Source organism: Sitophilus oryzae, unplaced genomic scaffold (genome assembly GCF_002938485.1).
Source record: "Sitophilus oryzae breed Bouriz unplaced genomic scaffold, Soryzae_2.0 scaffold_1499_pilon_pilon, whole genome shotgun sequence".
Lineage (NCBI taxonomy): Eukaryota > Metazoa > Arthropoda > Insecta > Coleoptera > Curculionidae > Sitophilus > Sitophilus oryzae.
This window is the reverse complement of record NW_022146168.1, coordinates 4388535-4414741: the sequence shown is the minus strand read 5'-3', so window position 1 is coordinate 4414741 and position 26207 is coordinate 4388535. Positions and strand designations below refer to the sequence as shown.

Sequence of the window (26207 nt, the reverse complement as noted above, 5' to 3'; positions counted from 1 at the left end):
ATATATGAATTTACAATTACAGAGTGTTAAAATTAAAATTAAAATAACTATTTTATTTATTTTTAAATAAAAAAAATTAAAATAAAATATACAGGGTGTCACAAGATCACAAAGTAATTAAAAAATAACTGCTAAAATAAATATAAGTATTTACCTGATATCATAATTTTATTTATTTAGCAATAGTTTACAGTACGGTTTTTGTGTATCACGTACGAATAATATAATAGTTGTATTATCTTGTGTTTATTTATTTATTAATAAATTAAGTTGTTAATAAATAAATAAATTTAACCCATATGGATGCTATACATATATTAAACCATTTGCTATTTGCTACGTTATTAGATTTTAAGTCCCAAACATCGCTCCTGAGGTTTTGTCCCGCTAGAATTACCATCTGCCGCACTGTGAGGCGCGCCTTGACGCGTCTTGGCGCGGCGCTCCACGCGCCTGGAGCGTGGATCGGCGCTCCACACGCCGTGTAATGGCATCTTTAGAACGACGAAGTCGTAGACCGAGTCGTTCTAATCACACGAGTGTTGTAATCATGTTTAAACGCACGTGTAATGTACCACGTTTTATCTACAACCGAAAAATAAGAAAATGCTGTTTTAATTTTCGTTTATTAATCGCCCACCTTTAACACCTTTCTATGACATTTGTCACATTTTTTTCTGAAAAGTCAGATTGCCCTGTCAAGTAAACGCGAGCACATTTTGCCCAGAAAAATAATTTTAAAAATTACGATGAGCGATTCCGAAAGTCTCCCTTCAGATGTAGAAGTTGCCGGTTGCCGCAGTACGTGCCACCGATTCATTATTGCCGGAATAGTTAATATCTTTAGATGTTCGTAGTTGTTTTTCATTATTATAAAAACTAGTTGTGTTATAGATTCATAACATCACTAGTTATGTTATGAATCTCATAACGTAACTGAAATACTAAAAAAATAGTGATGTAAAAACGTTATAACTAAACGGTTGTAGATAAACTATTAAAATCGCAATCGCAGGTTACAGTCACTGCGATTTATAAATTACAATCGCAATTTGGCTCATCTCTACTCGACAGCGTTTTCTGTAAATATCTACTGGAAGAAACACATGCATGGCGTGATAAAATGATAACTACATTTTCACATATAATTTCATGATTCTGGGATACTGATATTAAATACTAATTCATTTTTTAATTACATGTGTGTTCTGCGTGAACATCTATAAATAGCAATAAATAAAGAAAAACAAATTTTCTGTAAATAAAGTGTAATTTAAGATTTCTATGACGGTTATTTTAGAAATATAGGTCTAAAATTTAAAAAAATACCTACAATGCTATGGCCAGGTTTTTGACCCGTAGTTTGAGAAAGAATAATATCACAGTTTAAAGAATAAGTTAATTATAAGTTAATAAGTTAAATATAAGTTAATTATAGTTAGTTGATCTCTCGTATACGGCCAGCGTTCTGACTGATAAAATAGCACTTCCGCTGCACCCGGTAAACGTACAAATTTTTTGTCACCTCGAAGGGTCACGGGCCAGATTCTCGGGTGCCATACAGTATTTTTGAGTCAAATTTGGTTAAAATCGGTTTAGCGGTTTTTGAGTTATCGTGTTACAGGCGGACAGACGGACAGACAGACAGACACCATGAAAATATTTTGTATTTAGGTCATTTATGACCCAAATAACTCATTTTGAGTGAAATTAAAAAACTTTTTTTTGCCGATCTTAATAGCCTACCATACTTATTGGTATGGTCGGCTAAAAATTAAAAATCTAAAATTTTATTTTCATAGCTACTTTTTTATAACCTTCCTTAGGATGCCTCATGTACTAAGGAATACGAAATATATAATCAATACATATTTCTTTAAATATCGAGAAATAAAATATATTTTGGCAACACCGTAAGAAATATCGCCGCGCGTAGTCCTCAAAATTTAAAATATTTGCATTTTCAGGCTTCGATTATGTTCAAAGGCTCCAACGTGTGACAAATCGCTAAAGCTTCCACACGAGCGTTCTTTAAAACTATAATATTCTTTGGTTATAGACTGTGCGATGGCTCAAGGAATTTGGCCCCCCTATTACTCATTCTACATTCTATCAACCTTTATCCTTAAAACTTAATTTAGTATTGCAATTATACCAATTTTATTGTTATTTTATTAAGATTGTATTCAGCCATCCCATTTAAATATTTGATATTGGTTTGGTATTATAAATAATGCTACACTGTATACTTTAAAAATACTCGTACTTACCCACACATTGGTGTGCCTTGTGTGTTTGACACGTTCCTCCATTTCTGGATGTCTGCTCAAATCTTCCGTGCATATCATTATTATGCAGAATGATCAAACTTAAATCTTTGGGACTGAACCAATCGAAAGGTGACGCCAAGCATTTAAACGTCAATAGTGCCAAAATTATACTTTTTAGCCACATTTTGTTCTCTCCCGATTATTGAGTGTTTTAATTCCTAATGGGGTACATCTGATTTAGGTCCGTTTAGTCTAGTGGAAAAAAAAGAATATTTTTCAAATCAATATCGTTACGTTATCTAAGATAAAATTAATTTTTGAAAAAGTTTGATTTTTTATGACCATATGACAATCAAAAAAACCCTTTAGTTTCAGTTTTAAGGTCAACGTTTTGTTTCAATTCAAAAAATGGAAGTACCATTTTACAAAAAAAAAGTTGACGTTGAAGGAACATATTTCTACTAGAATATATGAAGGGGTGGGGGGAGATTTCACCCTTTTTGTGTATTTTTTTTTCTATGGATGTCAAATGCTAAAGCCAAATGGCAAAACTTAGACACACCAAATCGTTTCTTCACTTGTTCAAATCTTTTTTCTCAAAAACTATGCGATGTGGCATTTTTTACAAGAAACAAAAAATGTCATCGGTTGAGTTGGAAAATATTTATACTAAAATTGATGTAGGGGTGGGGGTAGTTTTCACGCTTTCCGTGCTTTTTCTTAATATTTGTGAAAGTGAAATGTTAAAACGCTTAGCATAACAATACATTCTCATAGGAGATGCAAGACCTTGTCGTTGGTGGGGAAGCTCCTGGTCAGGTGCTGGGAGGAATCACCCTAGCGCTTGGCTTGGTCTAACAAGCATCTCACTCATCGTCTTGTCCCTGGCTGTAGTGTCGTGGTCAGGGAATTGCACCAAGACATATAACGATGCCGGACGGGCTACCCCTGTCCGTCATATCGGGCACCCTCTACTGACTGTGATCATGTTTCGCGGGTAGAGGGTGTGAGGGGGGGTCTTGGCTTAACCGCCTGGACCAAGAGGAGACAACCTCACCAAAAACCTAAACCCTACGATGGCGGGACCAGGTCAAAGGGATGCGTGGCTAGATAGAGGACTAGCCATTACTGGCCTCAACCTTGAGGCATCAGGGGGCACCCCATTGTATTTACCCTTTACCTCTACATGCGGGGTTCTATAGACGTGGACCGACTATCCCTAGCGAATCGTGGGAACGCTATGAGATCTAGTACTAAAAACACCACCGGTGAAGCTGTGGGGAAGCTCCCTAGCGACACTGGAAGAATGAAAGTTCCAAGGGACCAAATCCAAAGGAAATTACAAGAGGAGCGGCTGACACTTGCTTGGGATCATCCTCCACAAGTGGCACACAAGCTACCACCTTCTCCAGCAAGGGTCGGGAGCCTACCTCTAGACCCAATAAGCGGCACAAGCTACCGTTTCGTCTACCCGGCCTGGGTCAACCAGGCAGGCTAGACGATCCTCTGAGAGTAGATCTTAGCGGAGCAGAAGCACGGAGATACCTCCGACTGCTCCACGAAGGACTTGCTTCAGAGGAAGCAAAAGCGAAAACACTCCTCCGAAAAGGGGAGGGTAAAGAAACCAAGAAACAACCTGACTCATCTCCATCAATGGGCAAGAGAGGGAGCGAGAACCTCTCACCTCTTCTCCGGTAGGGAGAGAAAAAAGCCAGGATGGAAAGACGTCCAACACCGGGAGGCAAGCAGGGACGTATGACTAGCTTTGCCGCTATTGCTGGACAAGTGAAAATGGCGGTGGTGGCAAAGGATTTCCCAGAGACCACCGAGATTTCCTCTGACCACCGACCAGCAAACCTCTCTAGAAGAGGCTATACTGGACGAAGTAGTGGCGATCAGATCACAACACAACGATCTACAAAATGTGGGTCCGCTGCGTTTTGCGGGGATACACTTTCGGGTGAGCATGATCCTCATAGATTGTGTATCTCAAGAATCGGCGAATTGGTTGGTGGAAATCGCACCTAAGCTTAAAAATTGGCAGGGGCCGAAACTAGTTGAAGTGAAGAGAGAAAACATCCCTAAAGGGGCGGCAATCACGGTCTTTCTGCCGAGGAGCAAGGGGAAAAACACCACCTCAGAACGGTCAAAACTTCAATGTAAGGACATCGAGTTGGCGAGCCATCAACTCGAGGGAGGAGGGTCATGGTCAGGTCCTCACAATAGGAATTGACCTAAAATCCAAGGAGGCAATAGAAAAAGAGGGACATATCCTCTATTATACATACGGAACAACACTGGTATCAGGTCTAAGGAGAGACCAAGTTAACGAGGTGGAGAAAATGGAGACAGATCCTCCAGCCTCCACCTCACGGGTTCCTCAGCCGGAGGCAAGCTCCTCGACTGTGAAGGGCGGCACGGAGGGCCAAACTCCAACCGTGGAAAGGTGTGTACTCTCGGAAGAAGAACCGTTGTCAGAGGAGGATGGAAAATACCCTGTCCCCTCTATAACAGGGGTATGATGGGTTATAGACTGTATGATGACTCAAGGAAGGGGGGCACAATAGATCTTTAAGGCCGCAGTGATCAGTGCCTATTTTACCATAAGGCCCGGGCCTTGAGTCCGGTGGTCTGGGGGGCCCGTTAAGGGTCGTAAAATATTCATAATTTCAAATGTAAATTTACATAGCAGAGAAAAAAAACAGATACTTCTGATAAGGAAAATAGAATTAAATAAAATAAGCTTTAGATTGATATAATTAATGCATTTTTTTAAATTATTTATCGGCGATTCCCCAATCTAAAAATAACTAAATATCACTTCGTCCTACGTGGGAGAGTTTGTTTCTTCTTCCTGTGCCTTGTGCTTAGCCGCACGTTGGCGATTGTCTGTACTCTTCATACAATGTGTAGACTGCCGTTTTCGGCTCTTCGAAATATGGTGGCTGCGTCGCTGATGTTACACCAATCCCTTATGTTTCTTAGCCAGGAATGTTGTTTTCTTCCTGGGCCTCGCCGTCCCTCTATTTTTCCTTGTAGAATCAGCTTAGGAATGTAATATTTGTCTCCTCTAAGGATATGGCCGAGGTATGAGACTTTCCTTTCTTTAACTATGCTAAGCATTTCTCGTTCATAGCCTGCAATTCTTAAAACTTCTTCGTTGGTGGCATGTGCGGTCCATGGCACACGTAAGAGTCTCCGGAGAGTCCACATTTCTCAAGCCTCGATGCGGTTTAGGGTTCTAGCCTTGAGAGACCAGGTTTCTGCGCCGTATAGTAAGATAGGCCATATGTAGCATTTTACTACCCGTAGTCTAAGTGTTAGCGGGAGACTGCATGCTAATAGGAAGTTTTTAAGTTTAAAAAATGTTGACTTTGCATAATTCGTTCTAAGATTAACTTCCTCATCGCAGTCCCATCGTTTATTGATCATGGCACCCAGATATTTAAATCGTGGAACTCGCTCTATAATATTTCCATCCACGGTCAATGCGGTGTTGATTGTAGGCTGGCGTCCTATTACCATAAGTTTGGTCTTGGCAGCGTTGATTTTAAGACCGAAACGATTTCCCATGTCCCCTATCTTATTTATTATTTTCTGGAGATCCTCTAAAGTTGGTGTTAGTATTGCCGTATCATCTGCATATCTTATATTGTTAATTGGAACTCCGTTAATCTTAATTCCTCCACTTTCTCCTTCCAGGGCCATTTGAAATATTTTTTCGACGTATATATTAAAAAGTATTGGTGGCAGTATACAGCCCTGGCGGACTCGTTGACAGACATTGAAGGTGTCTGTGGATAAATTTTTGTTAACTCTTATCTCTGCGGTTTGGTTCCAATATAGTTCCTGTATGATTCTAATGTCTTTGGCGTCTTTTCCTATCTCGAGCAGTCTGTTTAGGAGAATATCGTGTTTAACGTTGTCGAAAGCCTTCTGATAATCTATGAAGCACACAAAGACATCTTGGCGTTGATCATAACATTTCTGGATTAGTAGCTTGATTGAAAACAAAGCCTCTCTGGTACCCAGCCCCTTGATGAAGCCGAACTGTGTCTCTCCGCTTTTTTCTTCACATTTCGAGTATATACGACCATGCATGACTCGAAGAAAAAGTTTCAGAGCATGACTCATTAGACTTATAAGTCTGTAGTCACTACAGTCTTTTGGAGATACCTTTTTGGGAATTGTTATAAAAGTTGATTTTAGCAAGTCGTTTGGAATTTCACCCGTATCGTATATTCGATTGAATAGATATGTGAGATGCTTTGAGTCAAATATTTTAAGAACTTCTGCATGCACGTTGTCATGACCGGGGCTTTTTCGATTTTTCATAGCTTTCATAGCATGCTGAACTTCAGATTCAAGAATTTCCGGGCCCGACCAGTCTTCACAACTGAGAGGTTGTCTGTCTTCTCTTTGGTCTTCAAATAATAATTGTCCATAGCTTTTCCATGTGCTGCACAGATCTACCGGGTCTAAAATCAATTTCCCATTGTGTTTTAGGGCAGGTATTGGTGCTTTTTTTGTTTGTGAAGAAGAGTTTGTTTAAGTTTTGTTATATAAATATTTTCATTTTTTTTAATTATATTTACTTGTGTATTTATTATTTATTGTTATTGTTTACTTTGTTTTTTGTTCACTAAAAGAAAGGTTTTTTTATTTTGTCAATTTACTATTAGAAATTTTGTTTAGGTACCTAACTTTTGTTCTCGGTTTTGTTAAAAAAAATATTTATTTTTTAAAATTAGAATTAATTTCTTTTTTCATTATTTATTTTGTTGAATATAATAATGTTTATTTATTTTTTTAAATTATTAAAAAAATAAAAATAAAAATAATTGTTTTATTTTTTTAACCCAAACTAACAAGAGAATTTTTGAATTTTACTGGAAAAGAAGGCCCAAATTTTTGCTTAGGCCTTAGGGCCCGACCAGATGAAAAATAGGCCCTGGCAGTGATTAACCCCCCTCCCCCCCCTCTTACTCATTCTACAATTCTCTCTACCCAAAATCTCATTCAAATCGGAATATCTGTTCTTAAAATACCTATCTTAAAAAACGCGTTTATTTTTTTAAATGTCATGCTCTCTAACGGACAAACGAAGCACTTTTGTATAGAGGTAAATTGACTCCAATGAACTTATTTTGATTCCAAAAATACGTAGTAGTTTTGTGTCAACGGAATATTGGGACATCCTGTATACCGGGTGCGTCTCAAAAGTGACTCACCCATATAATCTTTTTATGTTTCAAGATATAAAAACGAAATTTGGTATGACATAAATTAGGATTGATTGACGTATTCAATTATTTTTGGTCACTTCCTGATTCACTGGAAATTACTACAACTTTTGATTTTTAAATAGCACTTTGAATATAATGATATATATATCATATGTATTTTGACATTTTCGCTTAAATTGTATGCTAAATTTCAATCTAGAGTGCCACGGCTGTGTCAAAAACCCTAATTTTTCTCCGAAGGAGCCTTGGAAAAATAGTTTTCATCGTCTAATGTTTTTAGCCATGTGGTGGCCGGTTAAAAGATGCCCAAATTGTATTTTTAAACATATCTCAATTTTTTTCAAATAGAACAAGGGTAGCGCATTAGCATATTTTTGGAAAAAGCATTTTTTTACGAATAATTTGGTATCACACACTTGGTATTTCCATTCAAATTGTCGTTATGAATCGCCTGTTGCTATTTCAAATAAATCATATTCGAAAATGTAAAAAGTTGACATATGATATGTCATTCTATTCAGAGTGTCATTTTGTATCGAATAAAGACCATGCCATTTAAAAATCAAAAGTTGCAGTGATTTCCGGTGAAACATGAAGTGACCGAAAGCAATTAATTGAATACGTCAATCAATCCTAATTTATGACATATACTAACATATCAAGTCTCGATTTTTTATCTGAAAAAATAAAAAAAAGCTATAGGGTGAGCCACTTTTGAGACTCACCCGGTATAGATAGTTCAACAATATTGTTCGTTGGGAATAACTCAATTGAATAATTGAATTCAAAATAAACGAATTTTATTGTACATTAAACAATATTACATATTGCACGGTATCAATTGATAACAATGTTTAATTGGACTATTTTAACAATAAAAAATACTTAGCCATTCGATAAAATTACTTTGTTGAATCAGAGGTTGTATAGTTCATTGAAAAAAAAAACAAAAAAGATAATACTAAAAATCTAAAAATAGATAGTTGGATTTGGTAAATGCTCTTAAAAACAAACAAGCTCTTTAGAAGAAGAATCATTCGATTATAGACGAAGAGCTGGCTACATAAAAAACCTTATCATCGTTACATGGCTAATTTTTTGTGTGAAGTATCCTTTTTTGTAGCCATTATGAAATAGTCATGTCTGCCAGCGCGATCCCGGGGCTTAAAACGGGGGCGGCCAATCGAAAGGGTGAAATTTTGATACTAAAAATATTATAAGGTACACGTGTTATAATTGCGAAAATAGCTTTTATTTATTATTAAGAAATGTGTAAAACTGTTGACAGACATTTTTCTCATGGTTAAATGCCGGCAGACAACCCGAAAGACGCATGGAATTTGACAAAAAAAAATCATCGCATACATGCATGTCGATTGGTGGAATGTCATGTTTATTTATTTAAAAAGCCGTATGCAAAAGGATAAACAAAAAAATCCTGGCTCAATCAGCGGTAGACATTTATAAAAAACGCGATATTACTCTACAGGGTGAATCTCGAATAAGTGCAAATATTTTCAGAGCTGGTAGACCTCTATAAAAGAAACAATATTTTATTTTTACCGTTTTCCAAATAAGTCCAAAATAAACGAGGTTATTCAAATTTGAAAATTTAAAAAGAAATTGATTTATTTTTAAATAATTTTGTGAGCCACATGTTTTTTTTTCTGTATATTTGCATTCATTCTTTTAGTGTCGTAACTATAGAGTAAAGCCGTAAGCATGATAGGTCAAGAAATAATTATACCGTTGGTAAATTTGCGGTGAACAGGCAGTTCTAAAAAGTTTTCTAAAATATATAGGAAAATTTTAAAATAATGCACGATTTTTTATATCTTTTTTTGCGAAAAAAAAACTCATAGACGTGTTCTTGGGGTCGAAATATATCACCCTTAAAAGTATTTTCACTTATTTAAGACTCGCCCTGTATAAGCGTTTTCAGGAAACGCTGGCCGCGTTATCAATTGAAACATAATACCTGTAAGTCTATAAAAATTTTACGGTGCAGATATCGACTCAGAGGAAGACTCGTTTGTGAGAGCGGGGATCTGCAGTAGGATGAGTCAGATACAAATAGGTGAGAAAGAATAGTAAATGTATGATATCTGTTTTGAAATAATAAAAAAATATATTTATAATATAAGCGTTCCCTGAAAGCGCTAGAGTAATATCGCGCTTTTGATAACTGTCTGCAGCTGATTTAGGGACGATATTTTTGTCTGCCCTTTTGCATACGGCTTTTAAAATAAACAAATATGACATTCCACCAATCGGCATGCATGTACGCCATATTTTTTTCATTCTTCAAATTTCATTTTTTAATAATTTTTAAAATTTCATGCCTCTTTCGCGTTGTCTGTCGGCATTTTAGCGACAAGAAAAACGTCTGCCAACAATTTTCCACGTTTCTTAATAATAAATAAAAGATATTTTCGCAATTATAACTCATGTACCTTATAATATTTTTAGTGTATTATCTTTTAAATATTGTGATAGATACATTATAATCTTCCTTCTACTTTTCTGTTAGTTGAATATACGAAAAAAATCTGATCAAATTTATTTTAAATGAAACTAGTCTAGTCTTATTAATTAATCAAATTAAACTAGTCAAATAATATTAATTGCAATCAATTATTAAAAAATATTAATTATTTTGGAAAATAACTTTTGAAATGGAGTATTATTGATAAAATTTAGCCAGTTTTTTTTACCCAGTAGCGTATAATATGATCTTATCATTTATCGCTGTATAATAACTTTGTTGTGGCAGAAAAATAGTATACCAGTTAGTTTCAAAATATTATTTTTTTTTCAAACGTCACAAAAGTATTAATTTTTGCGACATGATTGACAATATTGCCGTTTATCACCTGTGACGTGGTGACCAACCTGCGCAATATCATACCTTGTTTTTTTTGTATCATGATAATTACTTACAAGGTATGAGTTTTAAATATTTTTATATTATTTGGAACGTTTGAAATTGTTTAAAACATTATTTGTGGCGTTTGAAAAAAATAGCATGTTTTATTCGGAGTAAAAATGACTTTTGTGCTTCGGCTGTATGTCAAACCTACAGTCTCGCCACGAAAAGTGTCATTTTTACTCCTAATAAAACAATATACTAGAAAGTTTTATGGTTTAACGGGCTTTGTGAGTTAAAACATAATGATATTTTCAGTTTTTATAATTCCTGATCGAAAATAAACGGCGTCAGCGATGGCTATGAAATGAAGATCGCTGTCATTTTATATGTAAATTTATGTGGGAAATGTCGTCGACCGTCGGAAATGTCGTCGATCGTCATTTCCCTGCCAACTGGACGCCGTTTTTTTTTCATATGGTACAAAGTTAAAGCAAACTTGACTCTGACCATGTTTTACGCTAAGAAAGATTTATTTCGTGTAATAAAGATTTAAATGGTTTGAATTTGATTCAAACGTTTTGTTTTCTAAAAAAAAAAATTATCTTAAAAACGTAAAACCTCAATTTAGAATAAAATGATCGAAGAATGAAATAAAATTTTATAGCCCTGGGTCAAATAGAAATAAAGTAAGTGTATGTAACTTTTTTTAAATATTAATAATTACCAGTAATTAGCATTAATGTACCAACATATTGAAAATTGTTATTTCTTTGTTAAATACGGTTTAGAATCCTTAAAATAACAGTAAAAATAATCGAAAATCAACAACGAAATAATAGTTTTGTTTAAATTTCTTAATCAGCTGAGCCCTATTTCTAGTTCGCAAAAATCCGAGCTATATTATTACATTACTCTGAGGGAAATACCGCAAATAATCGATATTTTTGACTCCGCCCCTAATTACATGCTTCATTCTTTTAAAGCTTTGCGATTTGTTCGCCAGAGGCAGCACATTTTGTCGAGAGGTTGACCAACTTTAAGAATATATATAAACAAGGCTAGTACTAACTACCAAACTACCTGCGAGAAGCAAAAATGGGTCTGAACCCCCCAAGTATCCATAATAAAAACTTTGTTTATGTAGAATTTTAGTAAGTTAAAATATAGTTAATTTCTGGTAGTGATTATTAGTTTCTAGATATTATTAGTTTAAAATTTATAAGCATGCCAAAAATGTACTTTGTCATAAATTAAACAGTTAAGTTCTAGTAGTTTTCATTTAATTTTGAGTAAGACATACACTCGAACATGCATTACAAAAATGTAATCAGTTTTGTTGCCAAAATATAACACAAGGTTCCACTTCAAGTATTTTTATTTTTGAATTTGGGTCCAAACGTTTTATTAGTTTTATTTTATTAAATATTATAAGAAAAGCATTAAATAATAATTGTTTCATAAAAAAATATAATATATTTTATCTAGGTAGTTAACGTGATAAAAGGAAGACAGAAGAATTTGATTAAATTAATCTACAGTAAACATACGGAAATAGCAAGGTAACTGTCAAGGTATTGAGACAATTAAATTTTACATGTATTATTTTCAAAGGTTATTACCATAAGTAGTAACGAGAGATTTCATTTGCTATTAAATAGTTATAGGTAGTTATAATTCTGGCAATATTATTAATGTACAGGTATTCGTCATAAATGTAACGCGTTGTCGGCAGAAAACCAGCAGCAATTTAATAAACATATTGCCCCATTCCTATAGATTCAACTAATAGTGTTTTGTATATTCCCTCGCATATTGCATATTTTTTAAGACATAAAATATAAGTTGCTCGTTCGATTTAATTTCAACGGATTTATAAAAATAAATAAGATAATTAGATATATGGCAGTCGACCAGCGTGCTATTGCACGATTTAGGATCTGTAAACCAAATATAATTTTCAAAAAGAGACGATTAGGTTGATTATCACTATACCTTCCGTTTCCATTCCAAATCCGTTGCGTATATTTCATTGTATTCACGCTATACAAAATGCTTCCGTTCTGTATCAGTACTACTACCTAGTACTACCTAACCTAACCATAATTTTTATTGTGGTACAATAATTTATATGATTACAAAAGTTTTATTTTAAATATTTGTATCTTTTGGAAAAGGGAATAGATTTAAGAGGTGGTTTTATTTTAGAGGTGAAAGACTAAATAAATATCAAAAATATGTTAACAGAGCTGGTACAAATATAAGAACTTGACAACGCTGTTGACGCTTCAGTCCGTCCGCCAAAAAATGTATGGAAGTAAAGGATATGGAACGGAAGGGATACGGAACGGATAGTGTGCATTATCCTATTCATTTACATGATATAATATTTTATGTAAACGGAACGGAAACGGAAGGTAGCTGATACGGAAGGTATAGTGAGAATCAACCTTAATGATGATGGATTCTGAAAATTTCTAATAAATTTTGTTAAATATGTATCATTACATTTATGAAATAACGAATTTAGCTAATTTGTACTGTGACATGTTTCTTTGTATTGATCTATCTTTTTTCCAAGGCAAAATTCATTTAATGTTAAGTTGAATGAATGTTGGAATTATATTAATTTCGAGACATTACATTATGTATAGGTCTGAAGTAAGCATTTTGGAGTTATACTTTTCGAATTTAGAAGTGATTTAAATCTAAAGACATTCCAAAAATTTACTACTTTGAGAGAAACTTTTGCTCAGCATGTAAAAAACCATACCATAACGTGGTATACTGATGCTTCCAAAACCAAAGCAGAGACAGGGATAGGAGTATTTAGGCCGAAAATTAAATACTCCGTATCAATGGACACCTACCCCAGCATCTCTCCGGCAGAAATCTACGTTTTCGAAAGATGAGTACAATTTATCTTAGATTGTGATTAACCATTCTGAACCAAATCGGTTTTAATATTACTTAGTTCAGAATTCAGAGATTCTTGATTCTTAGACACTGCTCTATGTCACACATTCATCACTCTACAGCTACAATTTTCTGTGATTTCTCTAAGGTTTTCGACTGTGCAAATCATAATATCTTAATTAACAAATTGCAATACTATGGATTCAGGGGAGTGCTGCTCGAATGGCTTAAGTCATATCTTGGCAAGAGAAGGCAGCTTGTGAGGATTGATACGTCTATGTCTTCTTGTAAGCCTATAGAATGTGGTGTCCCTCAGGGTTCAGTACTTGGCCCTATTTTGTTTCTGGTGTTTATCAACGACATTGCAAATCTAGACATTAGCGGTAAAATCTGCCTCTTTGCGGACGATACTAGTTTCACTTGGAGCGGCCCAGATGTTACGGCACCATATTGTTAAATTCTTTTGAATTCGCGGTTAATGTCAAGCAGTGACTGCCGCGGCGACGCTATTCTATAACAATATAATATATACTATATATAGTATACATAGTGCCGTAATCACTGGATATATACTATATCCAGTGACTTACGCACCATTAAATCTTGGTGCGATTCTAATCTCCTATGCCACAACTTACAACATGCGACGGGCAAAAAACCGTATTTTTAAATACGAGATACGAAATTTCGCTCGAATGATCACTCGGTTATTGCAATCGCTTGATACTCGAGTACTCGATTATTGAAATTAATCGGTTTTTCCCATCACTAGCCTCAACCTTTCAAAAACTAAAGTTTTGTCATATAAAAGTACTATACAACCTTTTGTACTTAATAACACCACTATTGTCGTATTGACGTCGCGTCTTGGACTCTCTGAAATTCTTAGGACTTGTTGTAGACAACTCGTTAAAATGGGACTTGCACATCCAAGCTTTACCAAAGAGAAACTAATGAACAATTAATGAGAGTAAAAGTTACTCCAAGTGTCCTGTATATTTTAATACTGAAAAAGTGTCTTTATCAGGGACGTGCATATGGGTTAGGTTAGGTTAGTTTTCAAAAGTTTTAACATCCTGTAACTCTATAACAATGCATTTTCATACTATACTGAATTTTTATACTAATGTTTATATAGGAACTTTTATTCATATTATTTGATGAGGAATCAATGAGCACTTATTTAAAACTTTAATCGTTAAAAGTTAGCGATATTAATTTTTTTTTAAAGGTTGCTATTAGACTTGGATCAAGACAACTTAATAAAATTGGGTTTATCTCATCAAGGAGGCCGAAATCGAGAAAATATCAAAAGATAACTTTTAATTCGCATTAAACTGCTTACACATATTTCGCTAACAAGAAAAAAAGTCAGTGGCATACATGATTTTTTTAGAAAATATTCCAGTGACAACCCATATGCAAGTCCTTGGTGAATATGTCGACACTTTTTTAGCTTTAAAATATGTCGCATTTATAGTAACTTTTACCTTCAAAATTTCACTCGAAACGCTAAAAGCACTTGGAAGGAAATTATAATAAATCGAAAAAATATTAAGACTTTAACACCTTGTAGCTACGAAACAAAGCAGAATCGGACCTATGTTGATATGAAAAATAAATCTTATTTTTACGTGCGGAATCTCCCCACGAAAGATGGCACTGTTTTCTGAAACACCCTATAGAATCTAAGAGCTAGTGGGGTTGCAGTCGGAAGGGTTTGGACTCACTTTGCTAATTGTCAAGCTTTTGGAATTTATTTATACCATCCTCAAGACATCAACAACGTCGTAAAACCTTCTGTAAAAATTATACTTAAAAAATTGGCTAGCGGGCACACTAAGGATACAACGGCAAAAGTATTACTGACCAGTCAACCACAATGATGTGGGTGATAATGGGGCGATTAAAACGCCTATATATTTATTTGAAACATTAAAATAATTGCGAAAATTCAGAGAGCATATCAACTGTGTCTCAATTACGCGGGTTTTCGCGTCATTCAAATTCGTCCAGGGTTTCACTGCCAAGAGGGCTATCACATCAGATCTCTATGAAGTATCTTTATTTCCAAAAAAAAACGTAGCGAAGTAATGTGAAAACTACTCACAAACGAGGAACCCTTTAAAACACACGAAAATGGGACACCCTGTACAGTTCGTCCGTCGCAAATTTTCACCAGTGGGAACGCGGCTTTACATCCAATCGAAAAATTTTCTTTTGAAACCTGCGAGAAGCAAAAATGGGTCTGAACCCCCCAAGTATCCATAATAAAAACTTTGTTTATGTAGAATTTTAGTAAGTTAAAATATAGTTAATTTCTGGTAGTGATTATTAGTTTTTAGATATTATTAGTTTAAAATTTATAAGCCAGCCAAAAATGTACTTTGTCATAAATTAAACAGTTAAGTTCTAGTAGTTTTCATTTAATTTTGAGTAAGACATACACTCGAACATGCATTACAAAAATGTAATCAGTTTTGTTGCCAAAATATAACACAAGGTTCCACTTCAAGTATTGTTATTTTTGAATTTGGGTCCAAACGTTTTATTACTTTTATTTTATTAAATATTATAAGAAAAGCATTAAATAATAATTGTTTCATAAAAAAATATAATATATTTTATCTAGGTAGTTAACGTGATAAAAGGAAGACAGAATAATTTGATTAAATTAATCTACAGTAAACATACGGAAATAGCAAGGTAACTGTCAAGGTATTGAGACAATTAAATTTTACATGTATTATTTTCAAAGGTTATTACCATAAGTAGTAACGAGAGATTTCATTTGCTATTAAATAGTTATAGGTAGTTATAATTCTGGCAATATTATTGAAGTACTACTTACAATATTAGTTAAAGTTTCGTTTGATTCGATATTTAATTATACAGGGTGTCCCAATATTCCGTGGGCATAGAACTACTATGTATTTTTGGAATAAAAACAATTTGGACACAATTTACCTTTATACAAAAGTGGTTCGTTTATCCGCTACTAAACCAAACACATTTTTTCAGATCTTCTAAGAACCGTTATTCCGATTTGAATGATATTTTGGGTTTATATGTTTTGCTAAGAGCTTTAACATTTAACTTTTACAACATTCAAGAAAAAGTACGGAAAGGGTGAAACTACCCTCACCCCTACATAAATTTTAGTATAAATATTTTCCAACTCCACCGACGGCCGATTTTCTTTTCGTAAAATGATCCCTCTAGTATTTACTACATTTTTTATCTGTTGTAAAAAATATCACCACCGTGCATACTTCTTAAGGAAAATAAAATATTTTTCCAAAGCTGACTTCCAAAAAATGTTTTTTGTCACATTAAGTTATGGAGGCGCATAAAACCTATTATGATACTAGCGTGTACCAGCGACTTCGTTCGTGTCGAATTAATCATTTGTAATGGTGATGATAAAGCAAAGCAAGAATTTCCATTAATATACAAACTGGATAAAATTTTCTCACATTTATGTCAGCATGAGAAAAAACAATATGGCGATATTATTATATAACTTGGTAATATTTGAGGGGTAGTTTCATCTCGTTGGAATTTGACTTTCGAAAAATCCGTTTGCCAAAAATAAGCTTTTACGTCAAGCAGTTTAAGCAGAATCGTGGTTAAGAAATTACCCAACTTTTTGGAACACCCTGTATGATTTTTAAAAAATTTCAAAATATGTAAAAAAACCAAATAAATTATGCTTGTCCAAGCGTTTTCCCGAAAGACTAACCGTTTTTTAAATAACAAATATTGTAATATTTGAGGGGCGTTTTCACCCTCTTGGAATTTGAGATTCGAGAAACCCCTCCTTATCGTTAAATAAAAATATGTAAAACAACAATGTAAAACTCACCGGTTTTTAAATAAAAAATATTTTAATACTTGAGGGATAGTTTCACCCCCTTAGAATTCGAGTTTCGAAAAATCCCTTCTTATCGAACCTCTACACCCTAAAGTCAATCTGTTTTCCAAAAATCAGCTTTTTACGTCAATCGCTATAAGCAGGATCGTGATTAATCAATGACCAGATTTTTCGAAACGCCCTGTATACATTTTTAAAAAATCTTAAGATATGTAAAAAAACTAAATAAAATATACGTGTTTAAGCGTTGTTTCGGAAACTTGACCGTTTTTTAAATAAAAAATATTGTAATATTTGAGGGGTGGTTTTACCCTCTTGGAACTGGAATTTCGAAAAATCCCTTCTTATCGAACCTCTACACCCTAGAATCAACCTGTATGCCAAAATTGAGCTTCTTACGTTAAGTGGTTTGAGCAGGATCGTGATTAATCAGTATATCAGTCACTTAAGGATTTTATATATTAGTATAGATAATAATCAATTTGGAGAAAATACGGAATTTTATGTTAGTATCACAAATTATATTTATAACTATAAGCTTCATTAAAAGCTTAAAGAAATTAATAATTTTTAAATTAATTAACGTTCTGGTTTATCTTTGATTGGTGCCCTCTAAAGGCACACTGACCAGAGCCGTACGCCCCGCACGCGCCGCACGAATCGCACTTTTTTTTCTTGTCGCGCACACTGACCCGTACCGAACGCGCCGCACTCACCGCATTATTCGCTCTTTTGTTTCTTTTTGCCCCTACTACACCTGTATTTGCCAATCGAATTTCTCATCAATCGCTTCCGGAGTGCTGTCTGCAGTGACAACGAACAAGAAATAATTATGAGCCCCTTGCTAATAGAAGAAAAAGAAGAAATCACGAGAAAGAATCGAAAGTTATGGGTTCACAATATTTGCAAAAATTTTACCTTTAGGAGGGGAATTCCACACATTATTACCATATTTAATTGAGGACGAACTAAAAATTTGTCAATATTTCAAAATGAGCCATAAAAAAATTGCGAACTTTCTTAACGTATTGAATTTCTAATCTCCTCTTCGGCTAGTTCGATTCGGCTACCCGCTTAGAGTGAAAGGAATTGCGTGTGACGTCAGCAGCACTAGCCGCATTGACCGAAAATCATTCTGGCCCAAGAATGCGCCGCATTTTCGTCGATGCGATTCGTGCGGCTCTGGCTAGTATGCGACGTTTTTTTTACAAGAGAAAAAATATAATAAATACTAGAAGGATCATTTTACCAAAAGAAAATATGTTATCGATGGAGTTGGAAAATATTTATACTAAAATTGATGTAGGGGTAGGGGTAGTTTTCACCCTTCCCGTACTTTTTCTTGATTTTTGTGAACGCCAAATGTTAAAGCACTTAGCAAAACATAGACATCCAAACTCTCATTCAAATCGGAATAACGGTTCTTAAACTATTTGAAAAAATGTGTTTATTTTTTTAAAGTTTGATTCCCTCTATTGGACAAACGAAGCACTTTTGTATAGAGGTAAATTGTGTCCAATGAACTAATTTTGAGTCCAAAAATACACATAGTATGTGACTTTCCAAAAATGTACTGTTTTTAAAGAAATAAAAAAATCTATACTGCTAATACCGTATGATCGAAAAAAAACGGCGTCCAGTTGGCTTGGAAATGACGATCGATGACATTTCCCATATAATTTTACATATAAAATGACAGCGATCTTCATTTCATAGCCATCGTTTACGCCGTTTTGACACGATTGACACGATCCTGCTCAAACCACTCAACGTAAGAAGCTCAATTTTGGCATACAGGTTGATTCTAGGGCGTAGAGGTTCGATAAGAAGGGATTTTTCGAAATTCCAGTTCGAAGAGGGTGAAACCACCCCTCAAATATTACATAATTTTTTATTTAAAAAACGGTCAAGTTTCCGAAAAAACCCTTAAACACGTATATTTTATTTTGTTTTTTTACATATTTTAAGATTTTTTAAAAATGTATACAGGGTGTTTTGAAAAATCTGGCCATTGATTAATCACGATCCTGCTTAAAGCGCTTGACGTAAAAAGCTGATTTTTGGAAAACAGATTCACTTTAGGGTGTAGAGGTTCGATAAGAAGGGATTTTTCGAAACTCGAATTCTAAAGGGGTGAAACTATCCCTCAAATATTAAAATATTTTTTATTTAAAAACCGGTGAATTTTTCGGAAAAACTCTTAAACACTTATATTTTATTTTGGTGTTTTACATATTTTAAGATTTTTTATAAATTTATACAGAGTGTTTCATAAAATATCACCATTGAGTATTCACGATTATGCTGAAACTGCTTGACGTTTAAAGCTGATTTTTGGCAAACGGATTGACTGAGGGGTGTAGAGGTTCTCGAGGAGGGGTTTCTCGAATCTCAAATTCCAAGAGGGTGAAAACGCCCCTCAAATATTACAATATTTGTTATATAAAAAACGGTTAGTCTTTCGGGAAAACGCTTAGACAAGCATAATTTATTTATTTTTTTTACATTTTTTGAAATTTTTTAAAAAATCATACAGGGTGTTCCAAAAAGTTGGGTAATTTCTTAACCACGATTCTGCTTAAACTGCTTGACGTAAAAAGCTTATTTTTGGCAAACGGATTTTTCGAAAGTCAAATTCCAACGAGATGAAACTACCCCTCAAATATTACCAAGTTATATAATAATATCGCCATATTGTTTTTTTTCATGCTGACATAAATATGAGAAAATTTTATCCAGTTTGTATGTTAATGGAAATTCTTGCTTTGCTTTATCGTCACCATTACAAATGATTAATTCGACGCGAACGAAGTCGCTGGTACACGCTAGTACATTATATTTTCCAATCACATTTAATTAATTCTATTAATCTTCCGGATATCATGATTACAAACTAATTTTTGACTGTAATCTGTTATCATAATCTGTTCCATTCTCATTCTTTCGATTCATTTAATTTTATCCGTATTTGGATTAAATTAAAAATATGAAAGCTTTAGGAAAAACACGAAGCGTTCTTTGATTTTATTAAAATATATCTTTATTTTCTTTTTAAATTAAATATTTTCTGTATGACCGTTAAATTTTAAAGATTAAAAAACTTCCTTCGTTTACTAATCTTCCTTTACTAGTTTAGAAAGGAATATGTCAAAATGGCATATGACTTGTAGTAAAGTGCCACAAAAAGTATATTTAAAAAAAATACTTTTCCAATAAAAGTTAACTCTAAAAGTACTATAAAAACTATGTAAGTACCATAACAAACATCTCTGAGATACAGAATGAAAAGCTTCAAAAAGATCTACATACATATATGAGAAATGTAAGTTAATAATTCGTTAAATTAAATATAAAATAAGATGTGTGTCTATATGTGTATAATATTATGTATGTGTAAACGTGTGTAGGTATGCTATTAATGTTAGAAATATGTAATCTGTAAAATTACTACGACTATAGGTATGTTGCTAACGTAAAATTTTGCTTATTTTCATAAATGACTTTTGGGAGATCACTTACTTCAAGAAAATAATACTGCTACAGGTCCTGTTTGGAATGTGTAATAAGCACTAGGAACAACCGAGATTCGCTGGTTAGCTCCGTACGATGCCAGAGCGCCGGAACAACTGATTAACGCGAATACCGACAGCTTTTGACAGTTTTTTTTCGCAACGCAAAGGACATCAAGAGAGGTTAAAAAAAAGTAAAAGGTAAAATTATTTTTATATACAGGGTGTCTCAATATACCCTGGAACTACTATGTATTTTTGGAATCAAAATTAGTTCATTGGGCAAATTTACCTCTATAAAAAAGTAGTTCGTATGTCCGTTAGAGGGCATCAAACTTTAAAAAAATATTTTAAGAACCGTTGATCCGATTCTTTGAATAAGAAGACTAAGGAAGGAGCATAATGCTATCCATGTATTCATGCATGGTGGGCGGAAAAAGCTCTCTAGGGTGGGGATCCTTGACAGTTCTGTTGGATTTGTCAGTCTTTACGGAGCTTATTTTATGTTATTTATTATTTATTCTACTACTGATAGTTGTATAAAGGTGGTAAATCTAGATGGAAATTGTGGCAGAACTTAAATTAACAGTGACATTATCGCGATTCATCAAAAAAGACTCTAAAATAGTTGGTTGTGTAGCGTGCGGTAGATCTCGGCAAAAATTGAGTAAAATAATGGAACAACTTTTCGCTAGTAAGTCGCTATATAATATACATACGTGTAGTAAACCGATCATTTATGAAATTCACTTAAATTAACTAAATTATATATTTTCTTGCATTTTAGCTTTTATTTACTACTTGTCAAAGATCAGATGTCAAAGATTACCTGCTTCAGTAGCGTATCGGATGTTTGTGTTAATAAATACTTATTATAACTTATCTATTTTTATTAGAAATATATATTTTTATAACAATTTTAATAACTACCAACATTTATTCACAACGTAAAATAAAATAACACATTATTGAGTCTACCCCACGTCTACCCTACATCATAGTTTTACATTTTTTAATTAAAATTAGAACGGCACTGATAAACCGGAATTTAAGTCGGCTATATTTGAGGCCCACCGCGGTGTACCTAAGATTTTTGATATGCTCCTTCCTTAGTTTTCTTATTCAAAGATCCGATTTGAATGAAATTTTGAGAGAGAAAAAAAATGGTCGTCGGTGAAGTTGGAAAATATTTATGCCAAAACTTATGTAGTGGTAGAATGTAGTTTTCACCCTTCCCGTACTTTTTCTTGATCTTTGCGAAAGTCAAATGTTAGAGCACTTAGAAAATCACAGACACTCAAAATCTCATTCAAATCGGAATAAGGGTTCTTAAAATATCTTAAAAAATATGTTTTTTAGTGTTAAGTTTGATGCTCTCTAACGGACAAACGAAGCCCCCACTGTTCTATAGAGGCAAATTCCTAGATCATATTATAATTACTTACGTGGATAAATCAACGCCATAAATTTAGCACATATACGGAGGGTACCGCTTAAATTCCTGTCCCGATGTTAAAGGATGGCTATAGAATTTCCATGCATTTCCTACATAAGGCTATCCTTGTGTGGTAGGAGGTTTGACTAAACAAGGATGAACCTATGTCTTGAAACCATTCGACTCGATTTTCTGTCCTCCTTCAATGCTGGGACATAAATTCTCTCATTGCTCTTATGGGGAGGCCGCGGTATAGGTATTTTAAACGTATTTGGTTTAGCATTAAAATATGTCTCCAACATCCGACATTCACGACATGCCATTTTCAAACCCTCTTTATTGCACTTATGAAACGTTCAATAGGTTTGTCTTTCTCGAGGACCTTACTTAATGTTGCACGCGCAAAATGTGTTGCATGCACAAAACATCCCCCTTTAGAACTTTTTCTTTAATGACCATAAGTGGGAGTAAAAGACCAACCGCCCGAACAAACACTAGAGGCGCCACCGGTCATCAAATGGTGTAAAAATTGCGAGAATTTAATCATCTAATTTTGACACAAGTGGTCGCGCTTAACTTTTTTAATTTTATTTGAATATTCATTGTTTACAAACTATATTATTAGACTTTCTTGTATTTTGTGAGTGTATAAGTGTTTTCTTAGTATAAAGTTGCATTATATTAATTTAAATGATATTACATACATATTTAAAATTCAAACATTATGACATATATGTCAGTTGCCGTCTAAATGTCATCTTGACAACAAGAAGTTATTTATTGTCAGAAATAGTTAAAATCATGTTAAAATATTAAAATTTACACGTTATAATTAGATATTTTCATAATGGTACAGCGTAATATTGATATGCAGGTCCAAAACAAAAAGTGCCGTTATATTTTTCAGTTTTTGTTGTCAGCCGCGGAAGTTTCAGTGATTTTAGTGTTATCGGATATTTTTATCTGTGAAATAGAAATATTGCGTTGGATAAAACTAAAAGTGGAAGTTTTATTGCAATCTAAGTAAGCGTTTGTCCATTTTATATTTTACTTTTTTCATACTTACGACAAATATACATATTATATTGAAATTTAACAATTCGTTTTATTTAAAAATATTAGAAAACAAGCTTGTAATCAGGTAATTCACATAATTGTAATGTAATATATTCCATTTAAATGTAATATATTACTTTACAATTAAAAATTTAAATTTAAAAAAATATATTAAAAATATATACGGCATTAATTGAAATTTTAGAGTGCGAACAAACACGAGAGGCGCTTTATTATTTACTTTCATTTCTTAACATGACAGATGAAGTTCTAAAGGGGGATGTTTTGTGGTTGCACGTATTTCCAAAATAATCCCAATTTTATACGGTTTAGAAAGTACAAATTATACATTGTTATGGAAACCAACTTTTCGTTGTCATCATATTGTCATAATCATATGTCATAATCTTATATCCATTGTGTAACGACGCTGGTTTTTGCTTTTTATGTTAAAAATTGTATTAATTACTCTTTTATCGACCGCTTTTAGATAGCCAAGGATGCAAGTGTGTTCAGTGAGAAGTTAATTTTAAGTTTGTGCAACTATATTTCTATTTTTTTTTCTTTTGACTTTCTAAATACTCGTAAAAATGACTAGAAAGTGTTTAGTGTGTGAAAGTTCTAATATAAAGGTTCCCGAATTATCTTTTCATAGGCAAGTAAAGTTTTCAGTTGTTCTTTTATTTATATTAAGCCACATGCATACTTTCTGGTTAGATTTCCTAAGAATATTGATATTCGTACGGTGTGCCTAAATGTATGTTTTTTTATATAATTTAATTTTTGTGACAGTAAACATTCAATTTGTTGTTCAAATATAAGCATTTTACAAATTAAATTTTTAAAATTAATGTTCAAATTTGGCGCGCGGACGATAGGTCCTCGACAAGGATAGATAGAGTACATGCCCTAGACACTCAATGGTAATTTTATAGAACTACAAATTTAGTTTCTTCCGCATCGCCAGACGGCGCAAAAGATATTAAAGTACAGGTTTCTAATTTATACCTATATGAAGATGACATGACAGTCTAGTATGGTCTAGTTTTTGTCTAGTTGATACTTAGTTGATAAAATGCATAGATAAAAAAAATAATCTACTATTAAGATAGATATGAAGCTTAATAGTAAAATTTTGGGCCAAAGCGCCCCTCCGTGTTTTTAGTGGAGACTACGTTTAACCCAGCGCCTTCGCCTTTTCTGCTGTAAATGTTTTTTATGTTTATATTTGAATTCAAAGGATTTTTTTTAAAGTTACACTGATATATTAGTATATCAGAGTAACTTTAATAAAACATAAGAATATATATATTTTACAATTTATTTTTTTATTTATTTTACAGAGTTTCATGTAAATGATCGTAAGTCGACTGGCTGTCTAATGAATAGACTGAGATTTATAGATTTTAAAGCGAACGACAAAAAAATCAAACGAATAAATACCATATATTTTCTTTTATCTAAGATACATACCTTATCGTCTTTTGGAAACACGTACATTTTTGCAGTTTTGTTAGTTTCTTTGCAAGATGCAACACAACAAGAAAACACCATTTTTACAGTTAATAAATAATAAAACTATTTCTGACTATGATATTTAAAATTTAGATAGATAGAAAATTAAAAAACAAACGAGTATTTGCAAACGCAGGTCCTAATTCAATAAAAATCAAAATTTTTCCTGCGAAAATCAGGTTTTTTTCACTGAAAAGGTATTTTTTGATTTATCAGCAGTCATTGTCAAGTTGACAATATACAGGGTGTTTTCGAATTAGTCTAAAAAAATTATGGTGTAATTCCTCATGTGTTCATAAAACAATTTTTATATAACCATTAGGTCTAAAGTACTTCCTTTCTGTTCTACAGGGTGTTAAAAATTTAAAAAAATCGATTTTTTTGCTTAACATAAATGGTACACCACTGCTTTTTTAAAGAAAATATATTTTTTTCTTGACTGGCCATCCTTTTTCAACAAAATTGATCTTTTCAGTTTTTCTTGTTCATCAAACGGTTGTCGAGAAAAAAATAAATATACTTATTAAGAGCCCACCTTAATTCGTTTTCTAACGATTTTTTATTTTTTAGATTAATTAGGAAACACCCTGTATATGCATATCACAGGCAACCAAATAAACTAGTAACCTCTAAAAATTATTTTTCCTACCACTAGCGACATACCGTGTTTTTAGTGTGTACTAAATTATTTTATCAAAATTTCACCATATAAGTTTCCAGGCAATGATAAAATGTTGGTGATCCGTCAAGTTATTTTTAAATCATTATTTAAATAATAATTATTAATTCAGATATTCCTGATTTGTCGGAAAGTTCATTGATTCCAGTGATGTGTTTATAGTTTGTGTTTTTATTAGTTTGTATCTTCTGATATTTAGAGTCGATCATCATTTTCGTGTTAGATACTAAACTTTTTAATTAAAGTAATTTTGACATTTTAGAAATGATAAATTTATGAACCAAATAAAAAAATAATTTAATCATAAATAAGTGAGTACATAGTTGGTAATATAGAGTATTTTTAGTAACAGTTAATTAGTAGTCTATAATATTTTTACTCTAATATAATTCAGTTGTTAAATAAAAAAATAGCGCTATGTGATCTATTGTTGGTGTTTAAAATGTATGTATTTATAATTTTAATTTTGTTTTAATGATGTTACACTTTAATGATCTAATAAAACATAAAATGGTAGTAAAAAAGTCTATATTTATTATTTTATATTTTACAAGGAATAATTTTGCGCTTGAATAACGTTACCGTTTTAGTTAGCGTTAATAAGCAAGGGAACGCTAAAATTATGTTATGCCAAAACTCTCCATTAGTTTCTTCCGGATCACCAGGTGGCTCTAAATGACGGACCCATTTGTTTTATATCAGTGTCCAATCTATCTCTAGTACGCGACATTAGTTAGATTATGAGTCAGATAGAGTAGAAGCACCGCGTGTGCAACAAAAAATGAAGATAAATAAAAGTTGTTGATATGTTTGCGACAGTTTCCATAGTGATTTACTTATC

The 26207-nt window shown here is 33.2% G+C and overlaps 1 protein-coding gene across 1 annotated transcript in view; it reads right to left on the bottom strand.

Moving 5' to 3' along the window:
* LOC115877960 (protein 5NUC-like) overlaps positions 1–26207 on the bottom strand; it is a 60160-nt gene that overhangs the window by 29314 nt on the left and 4639 nt on the right. The window contains exon 2 of the mRNA XM_030894312.1: positions 2271–2522. Coding sequence (XP_030750172.1) covers positions 2271–2454 — 184 coding nt within the window. The 5' untranslated portion in view covers positions 2455–2522. The remainder of the gene's footprint in view (positions 1–2270; positions 2523–26207) is intronic.